The sequence below is a fragment of the Passer montanus genome, unplaced genomic scaffold, assembly GCF_014805655.1.
Source record: "Passer montanus isolate IOZ18808 unplaced genomic scaffold, ASM1480565v1 scaffold16, whole genome shotgun sequence".
Taxonomy (NCBI): Eukaryota; Metazoa; Chordata; class Aves; order Passeriformes; family Passeridae; genus Passer; species Passer montanus.
The window spans coordinates 3,837,215-3,865,187 of record NW_024363160.1 but is presented as its reverse complement, the minus strand read 5'-3'; the positions used below and the strand labels follow the sequence as shown (position 1 = coordinate 3,865,187).

At 39.5% G+C, this 27,973-nt stretch overlaps 1 protein-coding gene across 1 annotated transcript; it reads left to right on the top strand.

The window, feature by feature from the left end:
• Nucleotides 1-239: 239 nt before the first annotated feature.
• RDH10 (retinol dehydrogenase 10) lies at nt 240-26,371 on the top strand. Its single transcript, XM_039702969.1, has 6 exons — nt 240-806; nt 1,259-1,497; nt 21,006-21,104; nt 22,423-22,568; nt 22,880-23,011; nt 24,971-26,371. Exons 1-6 carry the CDS (start codon nt 515-517, stop codon nt 25,092-25,094), a joined length of 1,032 nt encoding a protein of 343 aa, XP_039558903.1. The 5' UTR covers nt 240-514; the 3' UTR covers nt 25,095-26,371.
• Nucleotides 26,372-27,973: the final 1,602 nt, after the last annotated feature.

Sequence of the window (27,973 nt, the reverse complement as noted above, 5' to 3'; positions counted from 1 at the left end):
GTCCGAGGGCGGGCTGCGGCGGGCGGGAGCCGCCGGGAGCTGCCGGGACTCCCGCCCCGAGCGGCGCAAAGCACCGGCCGCCCCGTCCCCGTTCCCGTCGGGGACCTCCCCCGGCGGCGGGGCGGAGCGGGGCGGGGGCGGGGGGTCCCGGGAATGCGGGGCGGGATGGGCCGGCCCGGGGGAGGGGCTCGGCCGCCCGGTCCGCCCTATATAGAGGGGCCGAGCGAGCAAGATGTTCACTGCCAGTAGCGGGGCCGCGGGCGGGACGGGGCAGCACAGGGAGGTGGCGAGCGGGCAGGCGGGCAGCGCCGTGTCCGGGCTCCGTCCTCGGCGTGTGTGACTGAGGCGGGGCTGCGGGGGCGAGCGGCACGGAGCGGGGCAGCGCGGCGGCGGGACCGCCGTGAGCGGAGCCTCCCTCGGTGCCCGCGGCGGGCGGTCCCGGGCAGCGGCGGCTCCAGGTCGGAGTGCCGGGCGGCGAGGAGGCTCCGTGCCGCCGGCCCCGCGGTCCGGCAGTATGAACATCCTGCTGGAGTTCTTCGTGGTGACTTTCCGAGTGCTGTGGGCGTTCGTGCTGGCCGCGGCCAAGTGGCTGGTGCGGCCCAAAGAGAAAAGTGTGGCGGGGCAGGTGTGCCTGATCACCGGGGCGGGCAGCGGCCTGGGCCGCCTCTTCGCCCTGGAGTTCGCCCGGCGCCGGGCGCTTCTGGTGCTGTGGGACATCAACACGCAGAGCAACGAGGAGACGGCGGGCATGGTGCGGCACATCTACCGGGAGATGGCCGAGGAGGCGGCCGCTGCCGCCCCCGGAGGTAAGCGGCGGGGCTCCCCGCGCTGTCCCCGCCGCTCACCTGCCCGGCCCGGGGCAGAGGGAGCCGGGGCTGCGCGCCCGGCGGCTCCAGCCCGGAGCAGCGCTCACCTGCGGCGGGCCCCGAGAGCGGCTCCGCGCAGGAGTGTCAGACGCCCCGACGGCGCTTTGCCGGCCGGAGCCGGCCCTGTGCCCGCAGCGGTGAGCGCAGAGCCGCTTCGCGGAGCCTCGGACTCCGGCAGCTGCTTTAAAACCTGCAGCTTTTCCTAAAACGCGTAGCAGCGATAGTAAATAGCTGACTCCTGGTGTAGTGCAATGGCACCAAAGTAAATAGAAGTTTTGGTGGTTTGAAATTGTATTTGGTGTTTCTGCTTCAGCTACTTGTTTGAATGTCAAAATATGAGCAAGAACTTTATTGCCCCCCACCCCTTCTGTTCTCTTATCTGTGTTCTTTAGTGGCTGGAGATGGAGAGAAGGATGTGCTGCCCCATTGCAACTTGCAGGTTTACACGTACACCTGTGATGTGGGCAAAAGAGAGAATGTCTACATGACAGCTGAGAGGGTCCGCAAGGAGGTTGGCGAGGTGTCTGTCCTGGTTAACAATGCTGGTGTGGTCTCTGGGCACCATCTCCTGGAGTGTCCTGATGAGCTTATTGAGAGGACCATGATGGTTAACTGTCACGCACACTTCTGGGTAACTATAAACTCCTTTCTGCTGCCCTTTTTGGTAATTAATTTTGGGAAATGAGCTGCTGTTGCAGGACTCCTGTCTCCTTGAGGTTTGCACTTGTTCTTTTTCACTTGTAGATCACTGGTTTGGGTTTTTCTTGTTTTGAACTGACTGTTCTGTTTGACAGGAATGCCGGTATTAAGATTGTTAACAAATAGTTTTAAATCAGCTGCATCCTCCTAGACTCCAGAGTTTTAAGTCTTGTGGCCATTTCTGTAGCTTTGGATATTAAATCCTTTACAAGCAATAATCTCTGAATCTGCTTAAAGGTTGTTACTGTTAATGAATGGCTTCTTTCTTCCCATACTCTTCTGCCAGCACATTAGCAACTTTAACATACAGTTTTAATGATGATTACAATAGCAAACTTGCACGTTTCTGGAAAAAAATCTTTAAAACCCCTGCTGAAAATGTTGTTTGAATTGCCTTGGAGGCAAATTGTTCCTTTTGAAGGCTGGGAGGAAAGGCAAAAAAAGATTTCTCAAGAAATCAAGCCAGGAACACTTTTTCAGGAATCCTGCATGTTTATCCTCATAGCTTTCTCTGGAGGCTGCCTGTAGAAGTAGGAAAATCTTAACTGTGGTTTCTGGGATGGTATTGTCTCCACAACTAGCAGGTGCTAATTAAGGAGAACGAGTATGTGGTCTTACTCTTGTTTTCCCATGTGGTTTATTTTTAGACCCATAGTGGTGTGGAGTTACATAAATTGGAGTGTTGAAGGAGGGCATGATGCACACTTGGGTTAGCATTAGCTGTCAGACTGAGACCATTGTTAGTATTAAAACTGTTCTTTGATTCCTCAAATAAGGTTATGAAATACACTTGCATAACAATGAAAGGATTAGGCAATCTGAAATGTACTTCGACTTAAACCTTCTTTGACTGATCTTACCTTTTCATAATACAATTTTATAAAGTACCTCATCTTCAAAACTTAGAAGGCCTTCCCAAGCCAACTTTTTAACATGGAAATGAAATGCTGTTTCATAACCCTAAAGGAGCCCCTTCAAATCTGCACTGTGAAACACTTAATGGCAGAGCAGTCTCTTTCCAATGTATTGTAAAGCTTGCAGAGAGTGCACAGGAGATAGTATGTTTAGAAGCTCTTTTAAAGTCTCAAAGTATATATTTTAAAGCAATCTGAGAATGCTCATATGACTTCTTATAATTAAGAGTTCTGTGTGTTCCCCTTAATGAAAGTTAAATTGGTGCTTAAGCCAATAGAGATGTGTAGTAGATTTAATGACTGTTATTGATGTGGCTTAAATGTTGAATTGACAGTTTCCAAGAACTCTAAATTATGACATCACCATGAGTTAAAATATGGGAGGATACTAAATTCTCCAGCTGTTCTTCCTTCAGGCCTAAGTCATACACTTATTTATAACAGTTTCAGAGACCTTTTTAAAGCGCTCTGTTCTGAGGCTTACAGTAATAGAAAACTAAACTTAGATTCTAGTATTGCTATGATTGGGTTTCCATAACAGTTCCATTCATCTATCTCTAAATGTTAGTGTAAAGTGGCTTTAAAAAAATAAAAATTACTCCAAGAAGTATAGCTATGTCTGGACTGTGAACTTGAGATTTTGGCTTAAGTTTTAAAGGAGTAGTCAACACCCTTTAGATTTAATTGAGGATCTGTTCATATGTAAACTTCCTGCAGATTCTATGTCCTGCTTTTGTTTTTTGAAAAGATTGGCTTGACCAATAGTGGGTGGACTTCTGTTGAGAGTAATACTACTTAATTCATAAGATATCATCTGAATCAGCTGATTTGAAGCCAACTTTTTTGATGCAAGTCAATGCTGACTTAAATAGAACAATGTGTCTAGATGTGTGAAGTCTTATACAGCTAGTCTTTTCCGTGTCAGCTAAACTGGTGGTCCAAAAGCAAAGCTAATACTCTGGAGCATTATGTAGGCTTTTAAGTATTCTTGGAGGGTGTTTAGTCCAAAAAACTGTAAATGGATTTTGTAAAGACATGGATCTTGCATGTAATATTACTTCAGTAGTTAAGTGTCTGTGCTTTCTGGGGTTTTGGTGTGTTGTGGTGGTTTGTTTTTTTTTTAATGTGGTTTGGGGGAAATTCTTTTTCATCCCTTGATCATTAATCAAGCCTCAATGTGTTTCTATATAAAAACTGAGAATAAGGCTCTAGTATTGTCCCTTGAAACATTTGACATCAGATTAATTGCCTATTCTCCACGCAGAATGCAGGTGATCTGATCTTGCTTTTGTGTTAGCAGCTACCAGAGGAAGACTGCCCAACTTCTGCAGTAGGCAGTGACATGAAAATCTGTCACCGTTTTGCTGTTGTGACTCCAACTGGGCTATGTACCATATCACAAACTGGCAGTCGAGAGAGCCTTAGCAGCATGCAACAGCCTGAACAGATGCTTTCCATTTTGCTGACATGCATGATTTGTGTAATCCTTCCTATGAGTGTTCTATATAAAAATGTCACCACTGCATCATGTAGCAATTTCCACAGCATAAAATCCACTGCAGTATTAAAAACCTGTTATTTCATGCTGTGATAACTTGAATGCTTCTGATATTGAAAACATAGGGGCAAAATCCATTCCCAGTTTGAAATAAGCCAGCTCTGGTTTACTATAATTTGCAGATGCATAAAATTGTAGCGAGAGTGTAACACTATCTTTCCTGCCAGTCTGTTGCAAGAATAATAACTTACTTGGCTACACTTGTCAATTATTAGAACTGAATTTCTACAGACTAGGAAATTTTCTTTCTATGATGTGTCAGGATTCAAATTTCAAAAAATGTTTTCACAATATAACTTAAAGCTGTTGCTAAATCAGATTTTAGTAAATATAGGAATTGGACTTTTTTCTTGTAGTTTTACAATAAAGGTTAAGTATCAAAAATGCTGTGGTTTAGAGAATGGCACCATATCAAATAAAACTACAAACTTAATTTTTGGACAATTTGAGAGTCTTGTACCTATTCTAACATGTCTTCTGGAAAAAATAATCTATTGCTGGATAAGTAAATATGAATATTGGACATCACTATTAATACCTGGGCAATCCTGCTAGTTTTGGTTGCTGGGGAAAGGGCCAGTGCAGGGTGATGAGAAGGTTCTGAAATTCTGTGACATGAAGATCCTTCAGTGCAACAGGTCTTCAGTATTCTGCTCTAAGAGATACCAGTGATCTGTGTTTCCCTGTCATGTGGATACCCCAAGTATTTCAGCTTAAAGCTTTCCTCCTAGAGTTCTCTTCAACTTACCATAAGGGGGAAGCAAAAGCATTCTGCTCCAGCTCTGTCATATTAAAAAAAAAAAAAAAAAAAATCCATATAGAGAGAGACTTGGACCCAGAGTTCAAAGACTTGTGTACTGCTTTCTTAGCCTGGGTATTTTTTTTCCCATTTATTTACAGCTGCTTGATTTTTTTGAAGATATGCTGGCATCTCTGTAGGAATTGAAGTAATTTTCAGATGGCCTGACATTAGTGGAGGGAGATAAATACTGGTTAGAGGGAGAAACAGTACTCAGGTGTTTAGGGCATTCATGAAAACCTCTAAAATTTAAATATACCTTGGGAAGATGGTTAATGCAGAGTTACTAAATCAAATACCCATTGATGCAGCTGCTGTACTTATCAGTCTCATTAGACTGACAGGATTGCTATAGCCTTGGAGGACCTATAGTTACCTGTAATTTATCATATTTATGTATTGTTGTCTTCTCTTCAGGCTCCCTGGTGTTAAATAAAGCTCACTTATGCCTATAGTTGTAGTTCAAATACAGAAGTATTACACATAGTCTGGACACAGAATCTAATATGGAAGAAAATGCAGCTTATGATATTTGAAACTATACCCTGCTAAGTCTTTTGGTCTGTTGGCATGATTTTTAATTTTTGCTATCAAATTTAGGATTCTAGCACTGTTGATCAAATACAGACAGAACATTCCACTAACAGGCCACCCAGCTATATTTAGTATTTCAGATGAGTGAAGTTAGCTTTGTTTTTTTTTTTTTCTTTTTAATGATTATGTACCCCAAGATGCTCAAGTTCACTTACAAAGTTTAATCTACATGTTCTTGACTCGTTTATTTGAAAAATGAGCCAGATCAAGTTCAAGCAAAATATTTGTATGTGATCCAAAAAGTATCATCAAAACTAGCTCTTCCTTTGCTCAATTATTCCAACTCCATGCCACCAGTAAATTACCCTGGACAGCACATGTGTTTCATATACTGTGGTAGTATGCTGGGTAGTGAGTATGAAGGAAAAAGCAATCATACTCTTAGCTATTGAAATAGTCGTATTAGTCATACTTAAAACTTATAAGTGCTTTGGTATGGTTGTGCTGTTCATATGTTTTTGTGTTCATTTCACAAAAAAATAGAGGGACTATATCTAATGAGAAAATATAGTCTAGATGCAGGCCCTAGAAAAGTGCACTTTCCCATTTTATAAAGCAGTGTACTTAGTGCAAATTTGGAAAGTAAAGCGGTGGATATATATCTATATATATATATGGTGGAGTTAAAGTGGGCACAATGCTGCTGGTTCAGAGCTTTCCTTTTGGGTTTACTTTATGGTCTATGAGGACTAGCATTGTGTCAAGCACAGTTGTCAGTCACCATCATGCAGTCTTTAATTTTATAGCCTGTATCTTGCAATTCATGTGTATCTGTATCTTACCTTTGTAATTATGTTTTAGCTGTCGTGATCACTTAAAAAACATTCATGTTTTTTCATTTTTTTTAAAGTTTTCTTTTTTGATGCAGACTCCAACCCAGACCCTTTAATTAGGTGCCTGTATGTCTGAGCTTTGACCATAGCACCAATCTTACACCAGTTTCAGAATAGTAATGGAGGAGGATAAAAGTGAATCTTTTGGCAATGTATTCATCCAAGGAGTCAACACACATAGCTGAGCGTGTAGGGATAAGGTGCTAGGTAGGTCTTAGTCTTATGCAAAACGCCTCTTCATTTGCCTTGTGTGGGAATCATGAGTTTGAGCATCTATAATTGGGATTCCACAGTGCTGCCCACTGAACTGTAGTTGTTCCACGTGTTTCTCAGCTCTAGTCCCTAAGGGCTATTGAGTCTGTACTGTCCTGGTTCTTCGTTGTCTACTGTATCTTGATGATAAATAAGTAGTTACATTTCAAGAAGTGTGAGCAGAATAAATTACAGCACTCTTGATTAGTTAGCAACACTCAGGGCTGTGGGAAAATCATATTGAAGATTTTTTTGAATGTGTTACAACACCAGCCTTCTTCCTACATATATTTTCTGTGCTAGAGCATCATCGTCCTTGTGTGATGGAGAATGCTGACTTTTGTTCAAATGACAGCTGAATTTCTGTGTTTCCCTTCCCTCTTGCTCATGCTGTAAAGTATTTGATTTTCATTCCAGTTGGTTAACAGCTTAAAATGACCTTCCATAGTGTTTTCCTTGAACTGTTACAGTTACAAGCTTTTGTGACAGCTTCTCTCAGACATACTTTGGAATTTAATTTGCTGAACTATTTGAAAGGCACACGGATCTTAGAGTCTCAAGGAACAGAAAATAGAGATGCTCAGATTGTGACCCATGGATTGTTTGTTGCCTGTAGATTGGTGTCCAAGGTGGTAGCACAAGGTGTCATCAGCCATTTGCTTCCATTCACCAAACTGTATTAAGCTTGAAGAATTTAGGTGAAAACCATAATGTTTCACAGAAAAGCATTGTGAAAGTTCACTTAAGGAAAGGGAAAGTTGTCCTGAAGAGACCACGCCAAGACTACTTGAAACGTATCTGAAGTATTATTTATTAAGTGGCTTGCAATTCTACATCCATCTAAAATGAAGCTGGGGTTGCAGTATAGCTTGCAGAGGTAAGGCACTTGGGATGATCTCACTCTTTAGTCTCCTGAGTCTCCTTTAGACTTTTTCTGAGGCTTAGAGACTTGTCATCAAACTGTGTGAATGTTTTCAGGATTGCTAATCTTCTCTGAAGGCATGGTCCTGGATGAATGATCAGTGTGATGGTTATATTCCTCCTTCTTATGGAACGCAGTAGGTCAGCTGAATAAGCAAAAACCTCTGACCTGGCTTTGGTCTGCAATTATGCAGTTACTTCTGAAGGATGTGGGGAGACAGGAAAACCTTGAATGTGACAGTGGTCTCTGCCAGCGTGGTGCCTAACCTTGCTAGAAGTGAAGAGAGCAGCTCTTTAATATTTCAGTGAAATACTCATCTAAAAGGCCATGTGTGTATGCCTTTCTTGCTCTGTAGAGGTTAGGAGGGCAGTGGAGTTTAAAGTTCCAGATTCTTCCACCTACAGGTAACAGCCACCTTTATTTTATGAAAACTAAGTTAATTTTGTGTCGTTGTGTTATTAATGTTCTGTAATAACCAAGTGAGTGTACCAGAATTGGAGAAGACAGCTGTGTTCGTGTGCTCAGTGCTGGAGAAAAGCAATCCTAATTATGATGCAGCCAAGTGTCCTGCTAACCCAGTGTTTGCAACACTGCCTAAGACCTTTCTTAAATGATCTGTGTGGGTAAGCAATCCTTTTTCATAGCTCTCAGTGTCATCAATTTCTCTGACTAGACAGGCTGAGGAAAGATGAATGTTATGTTTTCTAGCACCATCTCTGTCATTTTAGCACTGCACTTCTTCAATCTTTTCTACTTTTATCCTTATCAGCTGTGAACTATTATTCTCTCCCAATGCTTCTCATGCTTTGATTTTGCTTCCGGGATTTTTCTGCGAGTAGGAAAGGATTTTTTTATGTACTCTAGTGCTAAATCTTTCCACAATTCTCTGTATGTAAAAGCCAGTGCATCACTCACTTGATAAGCCTTGCTCCCTTTGACCTTTGAGGTTTCTGGCTATTGACACTGATGGTAAAACTGACTTACTGATAACTCTCTGTCTTTTGTGAAAAATGGCAGATGTCTTTCTGCAAAGGCAAACTGAAGCTGATTTGCATGTGATGCTTTGTGCTTTTACCTGTGGTCTTAGACTTCTTCATCTGCTAAAAATTAGAGTCTTTCAGTCTTTCAAAATGCAGTTACAATATAGGTGAGTAGGCAGAGACTTTGAGATTCATAGAATCTTGGAGATTGAGGGTTTAGTTTGAAAGCAGATATGTCACAAATGGGGGGAGATTTACATCTGTGCTTACACTTTAGAATGAACACTCTGTTCTTGTAAATAATTATATTAGTAAAATGATTTATATGTCAGTCAAATTAACACTTGACATGAGTGAGTTATCACAACTGGGATAGGAGGGCATGGTAGGCCAAGATATGCTGGAACAGCTGCAGAGCTGAGGTGGCTGACTTAGTGTGAGCCTTTTGAAATTCAAGTTTGTTTGGCTGTTGAATTCTGCACCTAAATGTGCCCTGGTGCTGGTTGCTTCTGCCATCTGTTTGAACTTGTGTGACAGCTCCTCGAGCACTCCCCTTTTCAGCATTGTTTTGAAAAAACTCACGAGTGTGTGTTTAAAAGTAACTTGTCCAAAATCCATGTTGATCTAGGATGAAACTACAAGGCAGCTTAGTGGTGGCAGTCTGTCTTGTGGGACCATCCCTTAAATCTGTATGTTACCTTGAGCTAGTTTTTATATTCAGCTGGTGTTAGAGTGAGCAGGTTCAGCTCACTAACTTGTCTGCAGGGCAGGGAGGAAAGCTGCCAGTTTTCTTGCCCAAGTTGATTCAATTTTCTGTTTGAAGGGTAGAATCAGCTCATCAGCATTTCAGACTTGGAGTAGCCAATGTGTGGGGGAAAAGGTGAAGAGGAATAGGATAAAACCACATAGCTGAACAGGGCCTCTGTGATTATCCTAGTGAAACCTCATTCTTGCACTTTTTTTTTTTTTCTGAGTAGGATTTACATCCTCTAAATAATTAAGTAGTCATAAATGATTCCAGGCATAACAAATCCTCCACTGGCATAACAGTCTGGATATAACAACTTGACTTCAAAAGAGATGGCAGTATTTTAATTACAACTGTTAAAACCCTTAGATAAAGGTAAGCTAACATTCTGTACACATCAGGTAATGTTGTGTTAACAGCTTTAGTTTATTTACCTTGAAACAATACTATGATTGCTGTGATCTCTGTGCCTACTGCACTGTTTGACTTCTCTGGAAATCAGTTTTACTAACATAGAATGTGGAAAAAAAACAGGCTGGAGCCATGTTTCAGCTTGTGGGAAATAAGCATAGTTTCCACAGACAGGCAAAGGAATTATTTCTCTCTCTGAAGACTCACCCCCTAAGAAAGTGAGTAGTTTGCTGATGTTTATTTAAAATGCCTGTGCAAGCAGAATCTTTGAAAATTGCATTAGTTGCTGGTTTAGTCACTGTATTAGCTGGAGTCTTTTGATCATTTTATCCTTTGTTGGCTTATGAAGCAAAAATTTACCTGCTGAGACTATTTATTTTCTGTACACCCTTTTGTGGAAGGGTGGGTAGAAGTATGAAACATAAACACCTGGGTTTTAAAAAAAACCTAAAAGCTTCATGCATTTTAGAAATGTCACTTCTCATTCAGTGACTTACTTTGCAGGAAGTCATAGTCTTTTAGGGTCTTACTGTTTCTTGAAGAAATACTGAAGTTAAATCTCTATTCAGCTATATCATCTTCCTTAGTTTTCTATTTCCGCTAAGTAAGACTGCTATGTAGAAGGAGAAACTTTCCTTCTAGTCTTGTTCCTCTTGTGAGATACTTGGTTGTAGCATAATCACTTTCCTTGTTATGAAGGAGATGATTCAAAACAATGACTTGGGGACTGAGTTGGGCAGGATGAGTAAAGTGACTCAGCTTTCATCTGCCTGCAAGTACTCTAGGAATTGCATTGTTACAGAGGTACTGGCCTTAAGGTATCTATAAAATATGGCAGTCCCTTTCTGCTTAGCCACTTCTTAAAAAGCCTGCTACATAAGTCATAAAACATGAATGATGACTTCACATTTTCTGTAAGCAGTTCTGACAGTACTGTTCTCTAGTAATGTTTTGGAAACCTGTAGACTAAAATACCAAGCTTTACTAAATAGTCCAGAAGATGACTAAACTTATGGCAAGCTGGAGAAAAACGTGGATTTAAAAGTTGGATTCTGTTCTTGTTCACTGAACAAAATATTCTGAGCTCTTATCTAATAGTTTTTTCTAAAATGAATTTGTTATGTGTATTTTTCACAGACTCATAGGGGCATTTTTTCATTTTTGTCAAGATTATCAAATAGCTGGCAATAAATAACTGCTCTCCAAATGGTTGGACATTTGCTGCAAACTTGTGCTAATGAAGGTGAGGGACTAATGTGTTTGTTACACTAATGTCAACATAGCTCTGAAATGCTACAAATCCTTTGACACAGCCATTTGTCAGTATATAAACAAAGTAGAATTTCTAGTCACTTGACTTCAGCAGGGCTTAAGCCACCTTTTGTGAAGAGGAGTATGCAAGTGTTAACTTCCTCTTTTACTTGAATAGAAAACTCTAAAGTAATTTCAAATTTGATATTTGAATAAACCTATTTTTAGGTCATCTTTACTGACAGATCTGCCTGTGGAAGAATACAAGGTTGGTGCTGCTACCTACTCAGACTGTAATTTAAATTCCTGAATTTGCAGGAGTGTATCTGTGCTGTCACAGCCACATTGGAGCTCTTTGTTAGTTGTGGTTATATAGAAAGCTCAAATATTGACCTGGCAGATTTGAGCAGAAGGATTCACTTTCTAAGATGCATCTTACTTTTCAGTGGCTGCCAACTGTGTAATACTTCATTTAAATGAATAGTAATTGTGGTTGGATAGCTATGATAGTCTGAGAGTAAAATGAGATTAATATTTACAGAGAATAAATATCAGCTTGTCTAATAAAATGCCTTTGAGCAGGAGGGAAGAGGTCAGCTTTTGCAAGTGAGTACTTTGAAACCTTCAGTTCTTGTGCTTCGTTGTACCCTAAATTTGTCTGGAGAAGTCTGCAGGTATACATTTGTTCCACGCTGGTCTAGTTTTATGTGTAAAGTGGATTAAACACGTAGCTGGACTTCCAATGGCCCTCTTACTATGCCATCCTACCTCTATTATTCAGTCTCCTCTTTTAGATTACTTTGGCATTTACAACAAACATCATTGGCAATTTATGTTTTGCACTTTTGCATGACTTAGGCAGAGATACTCTTTTCCCCTGTTCATTGCTGGCTGTCAAGAATCCAGTATGTTTGGATTGCTCTGACCAACTTTTAAAACCATTAAAATTCAAAGTGCAAAAAATTGTTTGTGAGACCTCAGAATATCCTAAAGAAGCTGGCATGGTGCTGTAGTTAGAGGTCTTCTGATAGCCAGGGGGGCATAATTAGTTTTTGAAAACAGTATGGTACATGTATGTGCTGAACTTGGCTTAAATATGTTATTTCCTCAAGAAATTCAGCTGGGTGCTCTGCACTGCTTCATTGGAGGGGCTTGAGACCAAGGGAGAAATGGAAGTAGAACAGACACTGTTTCAGATCAGGATAATGTATTGCAGGCAAGAGCTCCTGTCAGAGAGATACAGGAGAGATGTAGCAGAGGAGTTGGCATCCTTTCCAGTTAGTTAAGATTCTGTGTTGATAAACTTGCAGTTAACACAGTGATGAAGAGTGCAAGGTGTCTGCTAGCTTATGAACTTCTTCCTCTGTGAGAGAAAGAGGGAATGGGCTGTTGAACAGAGAATTAGTGTACTTAAGTGGAGAATCACAGAATGGCTGAGGTGGGAAGTGGCCTCAAGGTCATCAGGTCCACCTCCCCTGCTCAAGCTGGGCCAGCCAAGGCCAGTTGCCCAGGCTTGTGCCCAAACAGCTTTCTAATTCCTCTAAGGATGGAGATTTTCATCACCTTTCTGGGCAACCTGTGAGAATGTGCTTTGTTTTTCATAGCTGTATGAAATCAAAGACTTGCAGACTCTGGAGGGAAGAAGTCCAAATGTATAACCAGTGATTGAAGCAGTTGTGTGTACTGCTGCATATATAAGAAGCACTCACACATCAGCCAAGCAGTATCAGCAAGTACAGGCGGACATGGACAAGTCAGTGTGCATTTATGGTTTTGTATAGGTACAAACATGTCCTTTAAAGACAACCAGATGTTTGCACAGAAATGACTGGTGGCATATAGACATTAGAAGGATTGGACACTTTGCAGTTCAGGCCTGACATCTGAAGATGGAAATCATTTAAAAAAACACATAAATCTAAAATATCTTAGGAAGAAAAAAATACAGAAGTTCTTGGGAGCAGAAAGGTGGAGGCTGCATATCAATAACATAAAGGCTCTGAATTCCATTTGCTGGTATAGTGATATCAAGGATAGTTCAGCTTGAATACCTCAATTTCTTTATGTCCAGAAACTCTATATAGTAGTGACTCCTAAACAGATGTGAAAAGTGTTCTTTAAGAGAAATTAGGGCTACTTTCGCCTGTGTTCTATGTACCTAAACCCCTGCTCAAGGTTATGGTGCACACAAAATCTAGTTTGATGAAGTGGTGGGGGATGCAGAAAAGCTTTACTGAAGAGACCTTGAAGTCTGATTAGCAGCAGAGCACTGTAAAGCTTACAGGGACACCTTTTCCACATTGATGCTCAAGAGGCAAGTTTCTGAAGTCAGAATTGTATTACTTAGGTAGTGTTCTTGAGTACTTAACCTACACTTTAGATGAGAGGGAGAACAAAGCTGTTTTCTGCCCCAGTGTGGGGTAAGATCACAGGAAATTAAGTCCTTAAGGAAGGAGGGGGAGAAAATGTAGTGATGTGATAAGACAACAGTAATAAAAGTTTCTGTTGCAATGTCCTTCCCTAAGCATTTTTCATATCCCTCTCTCTGTAGACACAGCCTTTTTCAACTAAGCCTTGTTAACAAGCTACACAAAAGGCAGTGTTCAGTTGCTCTAGGCATAGCATAATTAGTTCTAGTAGTAAAGAGTGGAAATCAATGATTAATGTTTGAGAGATAACTAGTGGTATTAGTTTCCTGTGTGCTTTTTTTGTTTAATAGCATTACTTATCTTATCTTTACTGTCTACCCATTGTAAACAGCTTTGTGGCACTAAGTTCTGATTAAGGAAACTATTTAATTCAGTTTCAGCTTTTGTCTGATAAACTCAACATGAGTTAGCTCCATGTAAAAGAGGAACCACTATGATAACTGAACTCTTCATAGGAAAAGTGGTGACTATTGGTTTGAAAACTGGAGAAATTCTGGAACTGAACCCTAAACAGTACAGATGCTAAACAATGTAGTAATGTAAATGTGGGCTGTAGCATACTTATTCTTCAGCAAATGGTGTGACAGATGCTCCTTGCTACTAACAAACCCACTTACAAACTTCTGTAAATAGGATTTAACCTTGTTTTGTACAACTTTAATGCTTCTCTGCTGATTTGATATGTCTGTTGAGAAACGGGGGATTTTATATATGTACATTGGTCATGAGGGTAGAGAAAATTACTTCCATAAACTAATAATAAATTATAAACCAAGTGAATCAAATAATAGCTTATGTTTCTACTAATTTAAGACTTCATGTACTTCAATGCAGTATTTCATGCAGAGTTGGGAGAGAAGAAAAGTATGCCATTACTATTTCTCAGTAAATTAAATACAGTTTTAAATTAATTGATGTTTCTTTTCATTTGTGACTTAATGTCTTGATGGTATTCATTTTATTACCTTCACTTCTTAAACTGAGTAGATTTATCTCTGTCTGCTAATGTAGGCTATCCAAGGTATTGGGGATTGTATGTGTGGCTTTGCTTCTGTGTTACTCATCATCATGATAGACTTTTGTTTAAGTCTGTCATGTTGTTTAGTGGGCTCCTGGTTGCATGGCAATTGAGGCATTATTACTGTGCATGTATGTTAAGCATTAACTGCTGGTGCAGTTCAATATTAAAGGAATCCCCGTGGCCCCAAAACAGTGGGTTTTTATGTGAAGGACAAATAAACCTTCAGTGAGAACTTAAAGGTTGTGTTGCCTGCCAGGAGATAAATAACAAAGGGATTTCTTTTGAGATGAAATATTGGAAAGTCTAGCTTTTTTGTTCTGAATGCAGGGCCTGTGCAAGGCACACTTAAGGGCAATCTGTGAATAGTTTCCTGTTTTGCTTTTAACACAAAAACTTCTGATCCTTTTTGCTTCAAAAGGATCTGGGTAGTCCTATTAAAAAATCAGAGAAATGTGACTTTATTTTTTAATTCATTACTCTAAGAAGACTGTGCAATTCTGACCTATAGTTCATTATCGTTTCTTGTGAATAGAAACCAAAGATCAAAAATAGCTCTAATTTCCACAGCTATTCAAATATTTACTTAGACAGTGGCTAATTATCCAGAAGGGGCCCAGCAGTTCTTGAAAACAGTCAGTAGAGACATCTGAGGTCCTTTAAAGTACGGCTTTGGTCCCTTGTGTTAGCAAGGTCAACAGTAGTTATAGACTTCTGTCTGCCTGCTGTATTCAGCCTGTTACTGTCAGAACTACATCCTTTGTGTTGTGTGGTCTCTCTAGTCTTCAACTCACTCCTTGGTATTTTCATGTAGTCATAGTGCAGTTACTGTTCCCACTTTTAAGCTAACATTTCAGAGATGCTTGTAGAGGGGAATTCAGGATGGATGTGGAGGTTATATGGGAAAAGTAATTGAGATGATAGTGCAAATGTCAAGTAATTATTCTCAGTTCTCTTTGGAACCAAATAAAAAAGCTAGAAGGAAAGTAAATGGTTAAAGGCAGGCTTGCAACTTCATACTTTGGTGCGTGAGAAGGCACTTTGGATATTACATTGCCTAACTTTGATGAATCCTCCTATGAAAGAGTTCTAGGGTATATTTTCAAGGCCTTTTCTCCAACCATTTGGTGATGACTTCCCCTGCAATTCTCTCAGTGAGGTTTTAACCTGTGTTTATAAACTGTATGTAAAGTGGCTGTCTTCTGAAATAAGTTGGCCTATATGACTGTAGCTGAAAATAACTTCAGTTATTTTCAGTTATGTTTACTGATAAGCTTGCCATGGGGGCTTTCTGCCTTTCAGGCACCTTCCTTTCTCTTTCAGCATATATAGTGGTGCATTAGTGCAATACCACATAGTTTGGACAAACCTGCTACAGGTAAGACTGCAGAAAAGTTAGAGGTGCTCTTTTGTCCGACCTTGGGTGCTTTCTTCTCAATTACTGGAATGGAATGGAACAAAAAACTGGGGCATGTGGAAATCTCTGGTTCTAGGGTGGAGTGGCCACATGCTGTCCTGCACAGGAGTAAGAGAACTTGCAGTGTGCTGTGCTGTAGGCTGTGAAGAAGAATAGGAAGAAAAGAAGACTGTATGTCCATGCTAAAGAAGAAGGAGGATATAACATGTATTTTAGATTAAAAACCTTTCTAGTCACTGTTAGTTAAATTAACAAATTAGCAATTGTGGCAGCAGGCTGCTATGGTCTTTGGTACCTTAGTTCCCAGAGGTATCTGGATGTGAGTCCTTGCCTAACCATGCCAATTTTGCTTCTTGGATTTGCCTGAATAGTTTTTAATATGAAGATGAAACAATGCATTTACCCAGAAGTGCACTCATTTGTGCTGTTAGGCAGTTGCTCTGGCCCTCAGGAATAGTTGTGGCTTGGGAGAAAATGTTTTCTGTTATACCAGTACACTACTGTTGTGTATAACTAGTGATGTGAAAACTCACCTCTTTTGATAAGCCTCAAAAGCATAACATGCTCCTTACCTGAAGGAGCTTTATGGAAACTGACCTTTGGCATAGATTTTGGCATAAAGGTACTTCAACCTTACAGTACAGCTTGTTTATGCCATTAAAATAGTTTGGAAAGGCTGTTGAGAGAAGGCCGAAAGTATAAAGAAATGTATTGTATTGAAAAAGAGAAACTTAAAAGACCTTTTATGTTGGTACCTGTTTATTTCTTTCTTTGCTATAAAGGCAACTCTCTAAACATGAGGTAGCACATACTTTTCTACTTTGATGTGCTTTCTGCATTCAGTATCCATTGTTTTGAGCTGCATACAGCTAACATTGTTTTCTGTGGATGCTTGCTTTCTTCTTTAAAAATAATTAATCCCAAATTTAATTAAAAAAATCACTTTCCCAAACACAGTATTTCTTCATATTCTCATTTGCTGTATTTAGACTAATTTGTCTTGACATTGCAGCTGTGCTGCTCTTTGTGTTGCACAATCTTTGGAGTTTTGTTTCATTAAGAATGGAACTAAAGAATTTGGGGAAGGGGAGGGAAGAAGTGCTAGACTGTTAGAAGTTAATTTGCCGTAAACCAAAATGTTGAGAACAGATTACGAAAGCTATGAAGTGACATGTAAATGCTTGTTCAGTTTCACACTTGTGAGAAATAAGTCATTTAAGCTGGGTGCACATGAAATAGAAGTTTGGTTACAGCTACTGGGAATAGTCTGCTCTTATTGGTATATTCAAAAACATAGAGGAACATGCTCAGAAGATTAGAAATGAAATCTCTAGGTTCCAAAAAACTTAAGGACTGAACTAGTTTGAAAAATTAGCTCTATTCTGTTCACAACAGCTTTATATGTTCTGTCTCTTCTGTCTATAGTATACTGCAGGTTAGAAAATTCATGTTCTCACTATGCTTTTGGGGTTTGCTTTTTTATTTTGGCTTTTGTTGGGGTTTTTTTCCACTTTAAAAAAAACCCAAAAGGTTAATTTTGGGTGAGGAAGATGCTTAACTTGCATTTCTCGATATTGAGCACTGCATAACTTCCCTGACTGTTCACCCTGAGGCATCACAATTCTTTTCATCCTCTATATTCTACTTACTGGTTTCTCCTCAGTGTTGAAAACTGTGGTGTGTTTGTCATGAATAAATGACCCAGCTCTGACTTTAAATACTTCTATGTTTTGGTTAAATGTCTTCCTGTGCAGCTGTGAGAGGTAAAACTGAAGCTTCAAGGATCAAACCAGAAGGCAGATAGTTCGATTAAACCACTTGACTTGATTTGAATTATTTTGGGGGCCTGGTTCATGACCTCTAATGCCATGGACAAAACCCATCTTTTGCTTGGTGTCTAATTTTTTTTTTTTTTCTTAATGGAGGATTAGCATGTCCATGCATCACCTCAGAAGACTAATGTGGTCTGTGTACCTGTTCAGACAAACTCCAGATGGGCAGGCCACCCAGGAGGCATCTTGCCCGAAACCAGTCAAACTCTTAACTGGTTTGTCAGCAGCACAACAAGCACACAGAAGACTTCAGGTCTGGTAGGCAGATGTAGTTGAAGCTGAAAGAAACTAGAAACAAGAAACTAGGTTGATCTGGTTTATGTAACGGGTAGAAAAACTGGGAATCAGAGTATGGAGGAAGCTGCTTTGATCAAGGACGTGTGTGGTGCCAGGAGCTCAGTAAGAACACTGATTTATTTGGGGATTGCTTATACCACGAAAGAATAACTTCACTTTGGGATTGTTTTTCCCAGCGAGAGGAGGCTGGGAGGAGCAGTGGGCAAGCATTTACTCTGAGCCTGGAAATGCATCCCCCGGTAGGGTGTGTCTGCCTCTGACAGTGCTTGTTTTCAAGTGCTGACTCCCAGCTGCTGCAGATGGCTGGAGGATGGCAGCAATCGAGATGACTTTCTCTGACATCCATTTAGAGGAGATGCTGATACTCGACTGCTAAGTTTTCTACATATGATAGTTATGTTATCTTTGTAGTCTCCCTCAGCTTCAGATTTTAAGTGGATTTTTGGGATAATGTGCTATGACAAAGTATAGGGCTTGCTCCGAACAGGCTGTCTCAGAACACTGAGGTCTCATGCAAAGATTTCCATGAATTTCTGTCTTTAAAGTAGACGAGCTGTGGGGTTTTTTTCCAATTTAGCCATAAATGGCTTTTAAGAGATGACTTAGATGAAGTGACTGTAGTTCTGCTGCTGGGAGTTGTTCAAGTCTACACTTGAGATGCTGAAGACGTCACCCAAGTGTCCTCAGCAAGCTGTATTTGTAATGTACCAATTTCATCTGGTTGAAAATGGGTAACTTTAGCCACAAGCTCTGAAAACTCAGTTTTTATAATCTTTATGCTTTGAAATAGTATGGCACAGTTGAATGGGCTTTCTGAAATTTACTAGTCTGGTTATGTTGCATATTTATATATACATATATATATGACTTGGAAAATTCTCTTCCTCAGCCAAGCTAAACATAGACATTTACAGACACATAGTTATAGTTCACTATATTAAAAACAACAAAAAAAGGAGGAAAAAAAGCAGTGCCATAACAAAGATAATAGCTTGGTGCACTTGCCCGTTGATCTCTTGGAAGACAATACTGACTCATGCCTTGAAAGTGGTAAGAAAAAAATCTGTCACTACTTCTTTCCTTTCTTTCTCTACCCCAAGACAAACTTCAAGGGCCCTTTTCTGTAGTTGCTGTGGTTTGCAGCCAGAGCTTCAGTCCGCATTATCAAGCTTTCTGGCAATGTGAGGTGGCAATCAGTCATTCCAATGTGATGTGGACAGATAGCTGAGACATAAGTGGAAACTGCTGATGGAGCTGACAAATGTTGGGGAGTGGAGTAAATCATTTAACAGGACTGAGCTGGGAGCGTGGATGTCGTACAGGGATAGCACAGAGGATCAGGGTTGGCATACACACTGTTGGTGTTGCAGTGTGCAAGGCAGGCTGCAAATAAAGAACACTCTGTAAAACTTCAGTGCCATCCAAGCGAAGCCTCTTTTTCGGGTGGCCATGCCCGATGATGACTCGGCTTTGTTGCCGTGCAACATGGGAAGAGAGGCTGAAACTTTGTGTGCCTGGCACAGATTAGTTTAACAGCAAACTGAATTCTTGTCCGAGGCTCTGTGTAAGAGGTTTAGAGATCCCTGCCATGAGGAAAGAAACAAATGCAAGGCAGCTTGCTCTCAGATTATTTTTTATAATTAGCTTTGTTATGTAGTTATGACAGAATCTAGGAGTTGTATGAATCAACAGTAGAAAAGGCAAGGAGTCAGGAGGTCTGTTAATCTTCTATCATCTGCCAGCTGTCCAGTGAAAACACTCTTTTGTGTGGTGTTAGGAGGTCTGGATTAGTCATTTAACACCTGCAGGCAAAAATGTTGTACAAGAACATGTGAAAATCATTAGAGCAAAACTGTCCTGACGTCTGTGATTGGAAAATGCAGACAGCATAAGAATGGAATTAGATGGATTGAGCTATAGTTTGCATGTCTTTTTAAGAATGCAGCTGACAAGACTCAGACCAACAATTAAGCAAGTTGGAAATATTTAAGGGACATTTGCATGCTCTGAGTTTGGATACAAATTACATGGGAAAAGTTGGTTTTTGGGAGGATAAAGCATTCATGGTTCTGAGTTGGAATAGATTAGTAGCTCTGTCATTTATAGATTAACATATTAACTAGGCATGTTTGTGATTAAAAAGCATTGTCTGAAGTTCTTGAGCAATTTAGAAGTGATCTCATGTAGTACACTGACAACCTAAAAGGTGAAGTACATCATAACTACACATACCATTTTATTAGTTTGTTGATTTTTGTTGTAAATATGGTGCTCTGATTAATACTTATTTAAAATGGGGAAGTGTTGCATCAGCTTCAGAAGAGAGATGACAAAGATTCTGGTAGGGGTGATCTTCCAGCAAGAACCTTCAATGTGTGTTGCTTAAAACTTAATTTTTTTCAAGATGTTTACTCTGACTCAGGTTTTTAAACAGAAAAAAACTTTGTTATAATCAAAACACAAAAATTGGAGGTTAAAATAAAAGTTTCATCTTAAGATTTGCTTTATTGTATTTTTAAACTTTCAAGGAATTAGTAACACAAATTTATATCTTATCATTTTAGCTGTAGCAGTGCTATGGATACTAATAAAGATGGGAGGTAATTTAAACTAGCAGATGTTAGCTCTATTGTGGGTAAAAAGTAACAACACCAAAAACTCCACCTGTAGTATTTCTTTTAATATAAAATTCCTAAGGCAATAAGTTACTTGGATAAAATTAGCAATATCTAACTTAAAAACACTGTCAATAATTAGAACTGATAATTGGTACTGGCCTCAACAGAGATGTGCTGGATGGTGTAATTAAACACTTGGCATTTCATTTTCTGTCTTTAAAAAAAATGTGGCTTCCATTTTAAGGTCAAATTATCTCCTTCTGATAACTAGTCTCTTCTGGAAAAATAAACGCGTCTGAGCTCAACTGATCCTTTAACCTTAGGAGTTCTGTAGACATAATCCTTGCTGCCTTGCTCTCTGGATTCACAAACAAGCTGTAGGTTTTCTGTTAGCATTTTTGACAAACTCAAGTTCAAAACCTGTAAAATGATTGTATTTCTATGTTCTTGATAATAAACTGAGAGGTTCTGAGAGCTCATTGCTAATGTAAATTGTTCATGAAGTGATTTTTTTGTTACTTATGTGTACTTTGTTTTTTGTTTCTTTTGTTTTGTTTTACTTTGTAGACCACTAAAGCATTCCTTCCCAAGATGCTGGAAATGAACCATGGACACATTGTGACAGTTGCAAGTTCCTTGGGGTTATTCAGTACTGCTGGAGTGGAGGTTTGTTAGACTATAATGAACAAAAAATTTGGCACTTTTTGCCAAAGATAAGTTTTTTTAATATTATCAGCTAGAGGAAATAAGGTCAAATCTTCAAAGATATTTGGAGATTATGGTGCTGAGTACCATATCAACACATTCAACACATGGCTCCCTGTGAGTGGGAGCCACAGGACTTGGCCAGGCATTGCATTCATTTACTTGGATGGTGGAGTTGGCACTTAAAGCAAAAATCTAGGATGGCTGGGGCTTTCAGAATGCCGGGTGATCTTTGCATTACCTATTAAATTTAGGAGCTTGAATGGAGCCGTTCAGCCCATTCCTGTCAAATTCTTCAATGCTAAGCTTGAAGCCAAAGGCAAGGGCTTTCAAAAGTAATGTTTGTTTCTGTGAGGAAATGACTGCAAACATTCTAGAATATATGGCTTACCTGCTTCACTAGCAGGTGTTTGAGAATTCCGGTTTGTGAGACTTATCTTGTGCGTAAGAACAAGTTAGGATTAGAGCTTGTCATTTTCTAAGTCACTAATACAAATGCAAGTGTGAACAAAAAGCATTCAGTTAGTGAAAATTAATTAAGGTGTCTAAAATAATAATGGTCATGTTACCCCATAAGTATAGGCTTCTTTGCATGTCGGTAAGGCTCAATCCAGGACCTTAAACTGCAGTGTTTCATAACATAAATGAATGAAGATGGTGTAACTTAGGGCTTTTTGGAGTGTTTACTGTCTTGAGAAAGCTACAAGGAATTTCCTAGACTGGGTGTGACCACCAACAGAGATGGATGCATCCAACTGAAAGCACACTTAGTTCAGCAACAATATAAAGTAATTGCATAGACAGCAGTAGTGTTTGAGTTATTTGTGCATCTCATAGAAAAACTCAAATCTTGGTTGTGTCTTCTGTTGAAACTAACCTTAAAAATAACACTTTTAAGATTTTTACACTTATGCCCTGCCAACTCGTCAAGCTTTTTCAAATCTGACCCAAGGTAGTATTAGGTATCTCAGTCCTTTGTTGCACCATTTATTATTAAGCAAAATGGTAATTGGAGTAACTTGTCATGTGAGCCTGCCTGATTCAAAAGACTTGAATCCAAGGTAATATCCTCCTACATTCAGCTTTCCTGCTTTCATGATTCTGTGCTAATTACCTAAAAAGTAAAGTGATAAATGAGTTGATGTGATGCTTTATTCAGTGGGCGTCTTCTGTTGTTGCTTTGAAAATCTGTGCAGAATCACCTCAGGTATGCTGGCTTTGAACATCATTCATATCTGTCCCTTTTTTTTTTTTCCTGCTTCGTTCATTGCCAACACAGGATTATTGTGCCAGCAAATTTGGAGCTGTAGGCTTCCATGAGTCTTTGAGCCATGAATTGAAGGCTGCTGAAAAGGATGGAATCAAAACTACTTTAGTCTGCCCTTATCTTGTAGATACAGGAATGTTTAGAGGGTGCAGAATCAGGTGAGTAGAATTCTTTTTCTGCTTTGTGCTTGTAGTGTTATAAAAGTATTTAAAGGTAACACAAGTGTTACCATAAAAATATTAAATATTATATCTGCTTTAGTATATGTTAGTGTTAGACTCAAAAAGAGACTTTCTGAATTCATGGTCTTCTGTTCTGTTGTACACAGGCAATGCAAGTTTTGAGATATAGTCTTCGTAACTTTACAGTGAATATAAAAAAGTTCCAAAGAAATTGAGTTAATGAACTGTTCACTGGGATCTGTGGTCCTTTGGGTATCATATTAATCTGTCTTAATCAAATGTTCCAGAAAAGAAATTGAGCCTTTCCTTCCACCCTTGAAACCTGAATACTGTGTCAAACAGGCTATGAGAGCCATCCTTACAGACCAGCCAATGATCTGCACACCTCGCCTCATGTACATGGTCACCTTCATGAAAAGGTAAGAACTGAAGTGCCAGTTATTTGGCAATGCAATCCACAAAATACATGAGCATGTCCACTTTCATGTCCACTTGCTGGATACAAACAGCCTCCCACCCATACAGGCCATAGGTGCCATTTTGCTAGAATTCATGTCTCTCTTGGCATGCAAGCTTTTAAGTTGCTTATTTGGTAAGCCTCATGTAACTGAAGTCCTGTGTATCTATGCATCTTTGTTTTAACCTTCTTGTATCTTCCATCCTCCTGGGATTCCTATTTTCTTTTTAACGGACTTTTAATTCCACTGTTGGAGTTGCTCTTTAGGAATGGGGCATGAGGCAGTTATCAGCAGAAAAATCTCTAGCTGCTTGTTTCTAGAACAAGTGTGTGAGAAGGCCCTTCCCACCTGCAGATTCTTCAGAACTTGCACAGATATGGTAGATAAACTGCCAACTGGTACTTTCAGAACTAATTTTCAGAGTCTAAGTTTGGCAAAAAGTCTATTTAAATGAATTACTTCTTTCATTCTAACACACTGCAGTTGTAGAATGAAAACTGTTTCAAACTGCAACCAGGCTAATATTTCAGTGATGCAGGATAATGCAGGAGCTGCTTCAATTCCTATGATATACCATCACTTGAATTATAGTTTATGGAGAACAGCTTCACAGGTGTCTGTGTTTTGTTTTAAATCTGTAGTGTGTGGGAGGAATCTAAAACATAGCATTGTATTATTTTCTTTTGCAAGGGATGGTTGAAACTGAGCACCTTGGTATTTTTTATTCCACTTACAAGGTGGTTATTCTTCTCTTGCTCAAGTGTCTCTTGGTGGACAGGCTCATCAAAAAATAGAGGTATAGTCACTGCTCACCTCCTTCCTGGAAGAGAGATGTATGTGTCTATTCTAACACCAAATGAAGGCCACTGTCAGTATATTTAAGAACTAACTCCTTCACCCAGAAGCTCAGAGGGTGCTTCACTGCTTCCTGCACAAGCGGTGCCTTAGACAGCAACAGCCACATCAAAAGCCCTTTGGGTTTTCTTGGTTCAACACTTCAACTTCCAACAGGGAGATCAAAGCTTCTGCATAATCTGTGCCCCAGGCAGCAGCCTTTAGATCAAAGGCCCTCCAGTCACTGCACAAGCAGTACTGCTGGCACTGGAGACACCTGTACCAGTGACATCTACTTCTTGGTGCTTTAGTGGTCATTACTCCTAATGGCTGGAATTGTACTGCTTGCTACTGAACAAGTGCCTGCTGCCATTCCCAGGCCCTAAGGAATCCCATTTTATTCCTTCACTAGAGCCCCTGAGTATTACACTTGAAATAAAAAAAATGTTTTGTTCATGTAAGAACAAGGGGGGGATCTGTAGCCAGGTATCCATCACATAATCACCTCTTAGAATTTTATCTGGAGGAGGGGATGGAAATTACTCTCTTTACTTTGGACCTTTCTTCTTGAGGATGGATGATTGAGTTTAGAATATAAATCAAGGTTGTTAGACATCTGGTGATCAAAGAATGGCATTAACTAACACTAATCCCACATTAAAGAATATCTTAAATGTCTGATGACCTCTGCTGATGTGGCTTTTAGCAGACGCTTTGCTTTTACCAGGCCTTCTGTGATGCCCTTGCCCCCCATCCCCCCTGCCCCTGTTCTTTAAAGCAAACTATCACACTGCTTGTGAGGAAACAGAAAATCTGGTCTAAGATGGAAGCATGTGAATAAACAGCTTCTTTCTCCTTTCTGCTTGCCTGTATGATTGGGACTCTAGAATTTCAATTCTCTCTGAAAGTATCCCTGTGAAATTAAAATCCCTTAAGTCTTTTAAGAAGACTCTCCAATAGGTATTATATTGTTTTTAAGGAGACCAAGTGCATAGTGCATGTAAGTACATGTATTTACAAGTGCATATAAGCAGAGATTTTTGTTTTATGCTGTCTTCTAACAAATCTATAACCTCTTTTTTCCAGTATTCTGCCATTTGAAGCAGTGGTATGCATGTATCGATTTTTGGGAGCAGACAAGTGTATGTATCCTTTCATCGCTCAACGGAAACAGGCTACAAACAACAATGAAGCAAAAAATGGAATTTAACAGTTTTGGATGGACTAACATTTATAGGTGAATGCAATAATGTTACATGACTGAATTGCAAAGTGCACTTGCATCTAACAGATGCAAATGTCAACATCTTACTGTGGCATTCTCTTGGGTCCTAAACCTGTGTATTGAACTCTAAAAATCAATGGATTTTTATATACTGTAAATAAAACTGACTAGAGTACTTACTTGGGAAATGTGATAGGTAACTCAAATGAATTTACAATGTAGCTGCCACCATTGTCCTTTAGAATATCACTGTATGTACAGTAAACTAGTCATACTACTTGTTGTAGGGATGCACTGTGTGATATCTCTTCCTTAGTCTGCTAAGGCTTCTAAGAGCTGCCTCCAACCAGAAGATGGAATACTTCAGAAATGATTTGACTTTCCTTATGTTACTTAGGAAAGGAGGGAAATCTTGCAATTTAAGCTACTGCTCATGATCTTATAGCAAATTCAAGGACAGTTTCTGAATGCATCTCTTCACCCATTCACCCACGTTCTCTAAAGGACACATGGCCAAATTGTGGTGTAATTCTCTTTTGTTGCAACTGTGTGTGTTCTATTTAAACAAAGATGAAAAGAAATTTGTAAATCTCTGCCAATTCAAAGGCAAATGAATGTCTTACATACTGTCAAAGCAAACTTGTACTGGGCATCTGGTTTTTTTTAGGAATGCAGTCAGTGATTTAATTTGACTTTTTTTCCAAGTTGACTTAATTTGAAATATGCTCTGTTCCATTTCCCGCTATATGTCAGAGTCCAATTTACTATTATGGACTACATGTTTCTTCTTCCTCATTCTTACTTCTGACAGAGTTCCCCCACCCCCCAAGGAAACTGTTGTGTTGAATTCTCTAACTGGACTTGTGCCTAAAAGACAAAGCAACTCAGCTGAGATACAAACTGTTTATGTAAGTGCTGGTCAAATGCCAATTATTAGCAAAGGAGAAATAGAATAATGCCTGATGCAACTCTACATTCAGAATATGAAAGGGTGTAAAGATTTTTTTTGAGTTGTACTCACATTGTAGAACAGCAAATGACATTTTTACAGTATTTTTTGTAAAGCGAACAATTTTGTGCCTTGAATTTGGTAATCTGTATTAGTGAAGCATTGTAAAAGTGAAATTCTACCTCTGTATCTTAATGTATACCATCCACTTGTAAACTACTATCAGAAAAATTGTGATTACTTTTTTTAGAATGTCTTGTTAAATAGTGACCAATGCCTGTGGTTATTAAAGTGAGCCACCTTTTCCTTAAAACGGTGATTGGAATGTTTCCTTTCAAGACTGAACTAACACAAACTACCTGTTCCACAACTCTTTGGTGTCAACACAGATCAAATATTTATGGCTCAACTCCTGTATCCACTTTGTCAGCTACATGGTTTACAGTGTAATCTCTGAAGGCTATCAGTAGGTACTGTGAAATTGAACTTTAGGAGCTGACAATTTTGTCTTCTAAACTCACTGATGAAGTAGCTGGTTCAAGAGGTTATGAAGAGTATTCATTTTGGTGTTCTACAGAGTTGTATTCAGGTCTTTGAAAAAATGATCTGTTGTGGATGCAGTTTCAGTGAGTTAAAAAGTAAATGTAGTTTCAGTACAGCTCTAGTTATTACTGCATATACATAGCACACATATAAAATAAAAAATTGGTATCTGTGTCAAGAATGGTGTTGTTAACTAGCTCTATTTAGAAACTAATTGAAAGTAGAAGAAAATGTTTACATTAACCCTTACTCCGAATTCCATGCTCTTTTGAAAAAATCATTAGAAGATTTCCCCAGGGCCAAATTACCTCCCATGTTCTTACAGCAAAGTCACTAAAAGCAAGTGCAACAAATTTATTCTATTACATAGCATCATTGTATTGCACTTTTGTTTTCTAAGATGTCTCAATCTCTGCTGCTCTGTCAGACTAAGAAGCAACTTTTGAAGTCTGATATATTGATACTTGACACTAACTAGCCTGATAGAAAAGGAAAAATAAGAAGCTGACCACCAATACCAAGGTGTTCTATAAAGCATTCTGCCAATTTACAATGCTTACTTAAAAAGCAAGCTTCAAGGCTTGCAGAGTTTAACTTTATTATGGGATGTGCGATTATCCTGGTTTCTCCAAATTTACTACCTTTTCTCTCAGTTCTTTAGCTGTGTGGCTGGGGGGGTGGCTTGTGGATGTTGCACTCTGTGATCATGTTTCTAAAACTCATTGTCTTAACTTTTCATCTTCTATTCAAAAGTCATTGATACACATAGAGAAAGGGAATACCAGATGCCTTGTAGATCTAATGAGAGTTGCTTGAGGAGAGAGTCTTTGAGACTGTATAGTACTTGTCTGGCAGAGGGGAAGACTGAGCCTAAATTAAATTCAAGCCTCCAAAAGAATTCGGCTTGTTAGTTTTTCTGATACACATGAGCTATTTTGGAAAAACTCCTGTCACCTCTAGCCACACCTTAAAAAAAAGTCATGTAAAGAAGTCAATCTCACCTCTCCATGAAGATTTTCTGTTGACTGCATGACTTCCCAGTTGGATGGGTGATTCCTATGAAGCAGGAAGAGATTTGTGACAGGATGGAGTGGAAACCGGGGTATCCCTTGTTTATGTTGCCCTAAATCACTGCAAATACCATGTGATGGTGAGAGTTTCCTTTAACACTACAATCAGAAACTTTGAGAATTGTGTCTTTTCAGGGCTGTGACTGATAGACTGTTTAATTCACATAAAGCCAGCCTAGTTTAAGTAGCTCAGGTAAAAGTTCTAATTTAATACTTTAGACTAGTAGCTTAATGTAGGAACTTTTTTCTTCATTCTGTAGGACAATGCCGTGAAAGATTCCCGTTAAACACAGATGAGCTGA

Bases quoted from the DNA above. Each gene is read 5' to 3' on its own strand.
- RDH10 (XM_039702969.1), top strand. From the start codon at position 515: ATGAACATCCTGCTGGAGTTCTTCGTGGTGACTTTCCGAGTGCTGTGG. The intron at 21,105-22,422 runs GTTTGTTAGACT...TTGCCAACACAG, and splicing joins TCAGTACTGCTGGAGTGGAG to GATTATTGTGCCAGCAAATT. The intron at 22,569-22,879 runs GTGAGTAGAATT...CAAATGTTCCAG, and splicing joins TTTAGAGGGTGCAGAATCAG to AAAAGAAATTGAGCCTTTCC.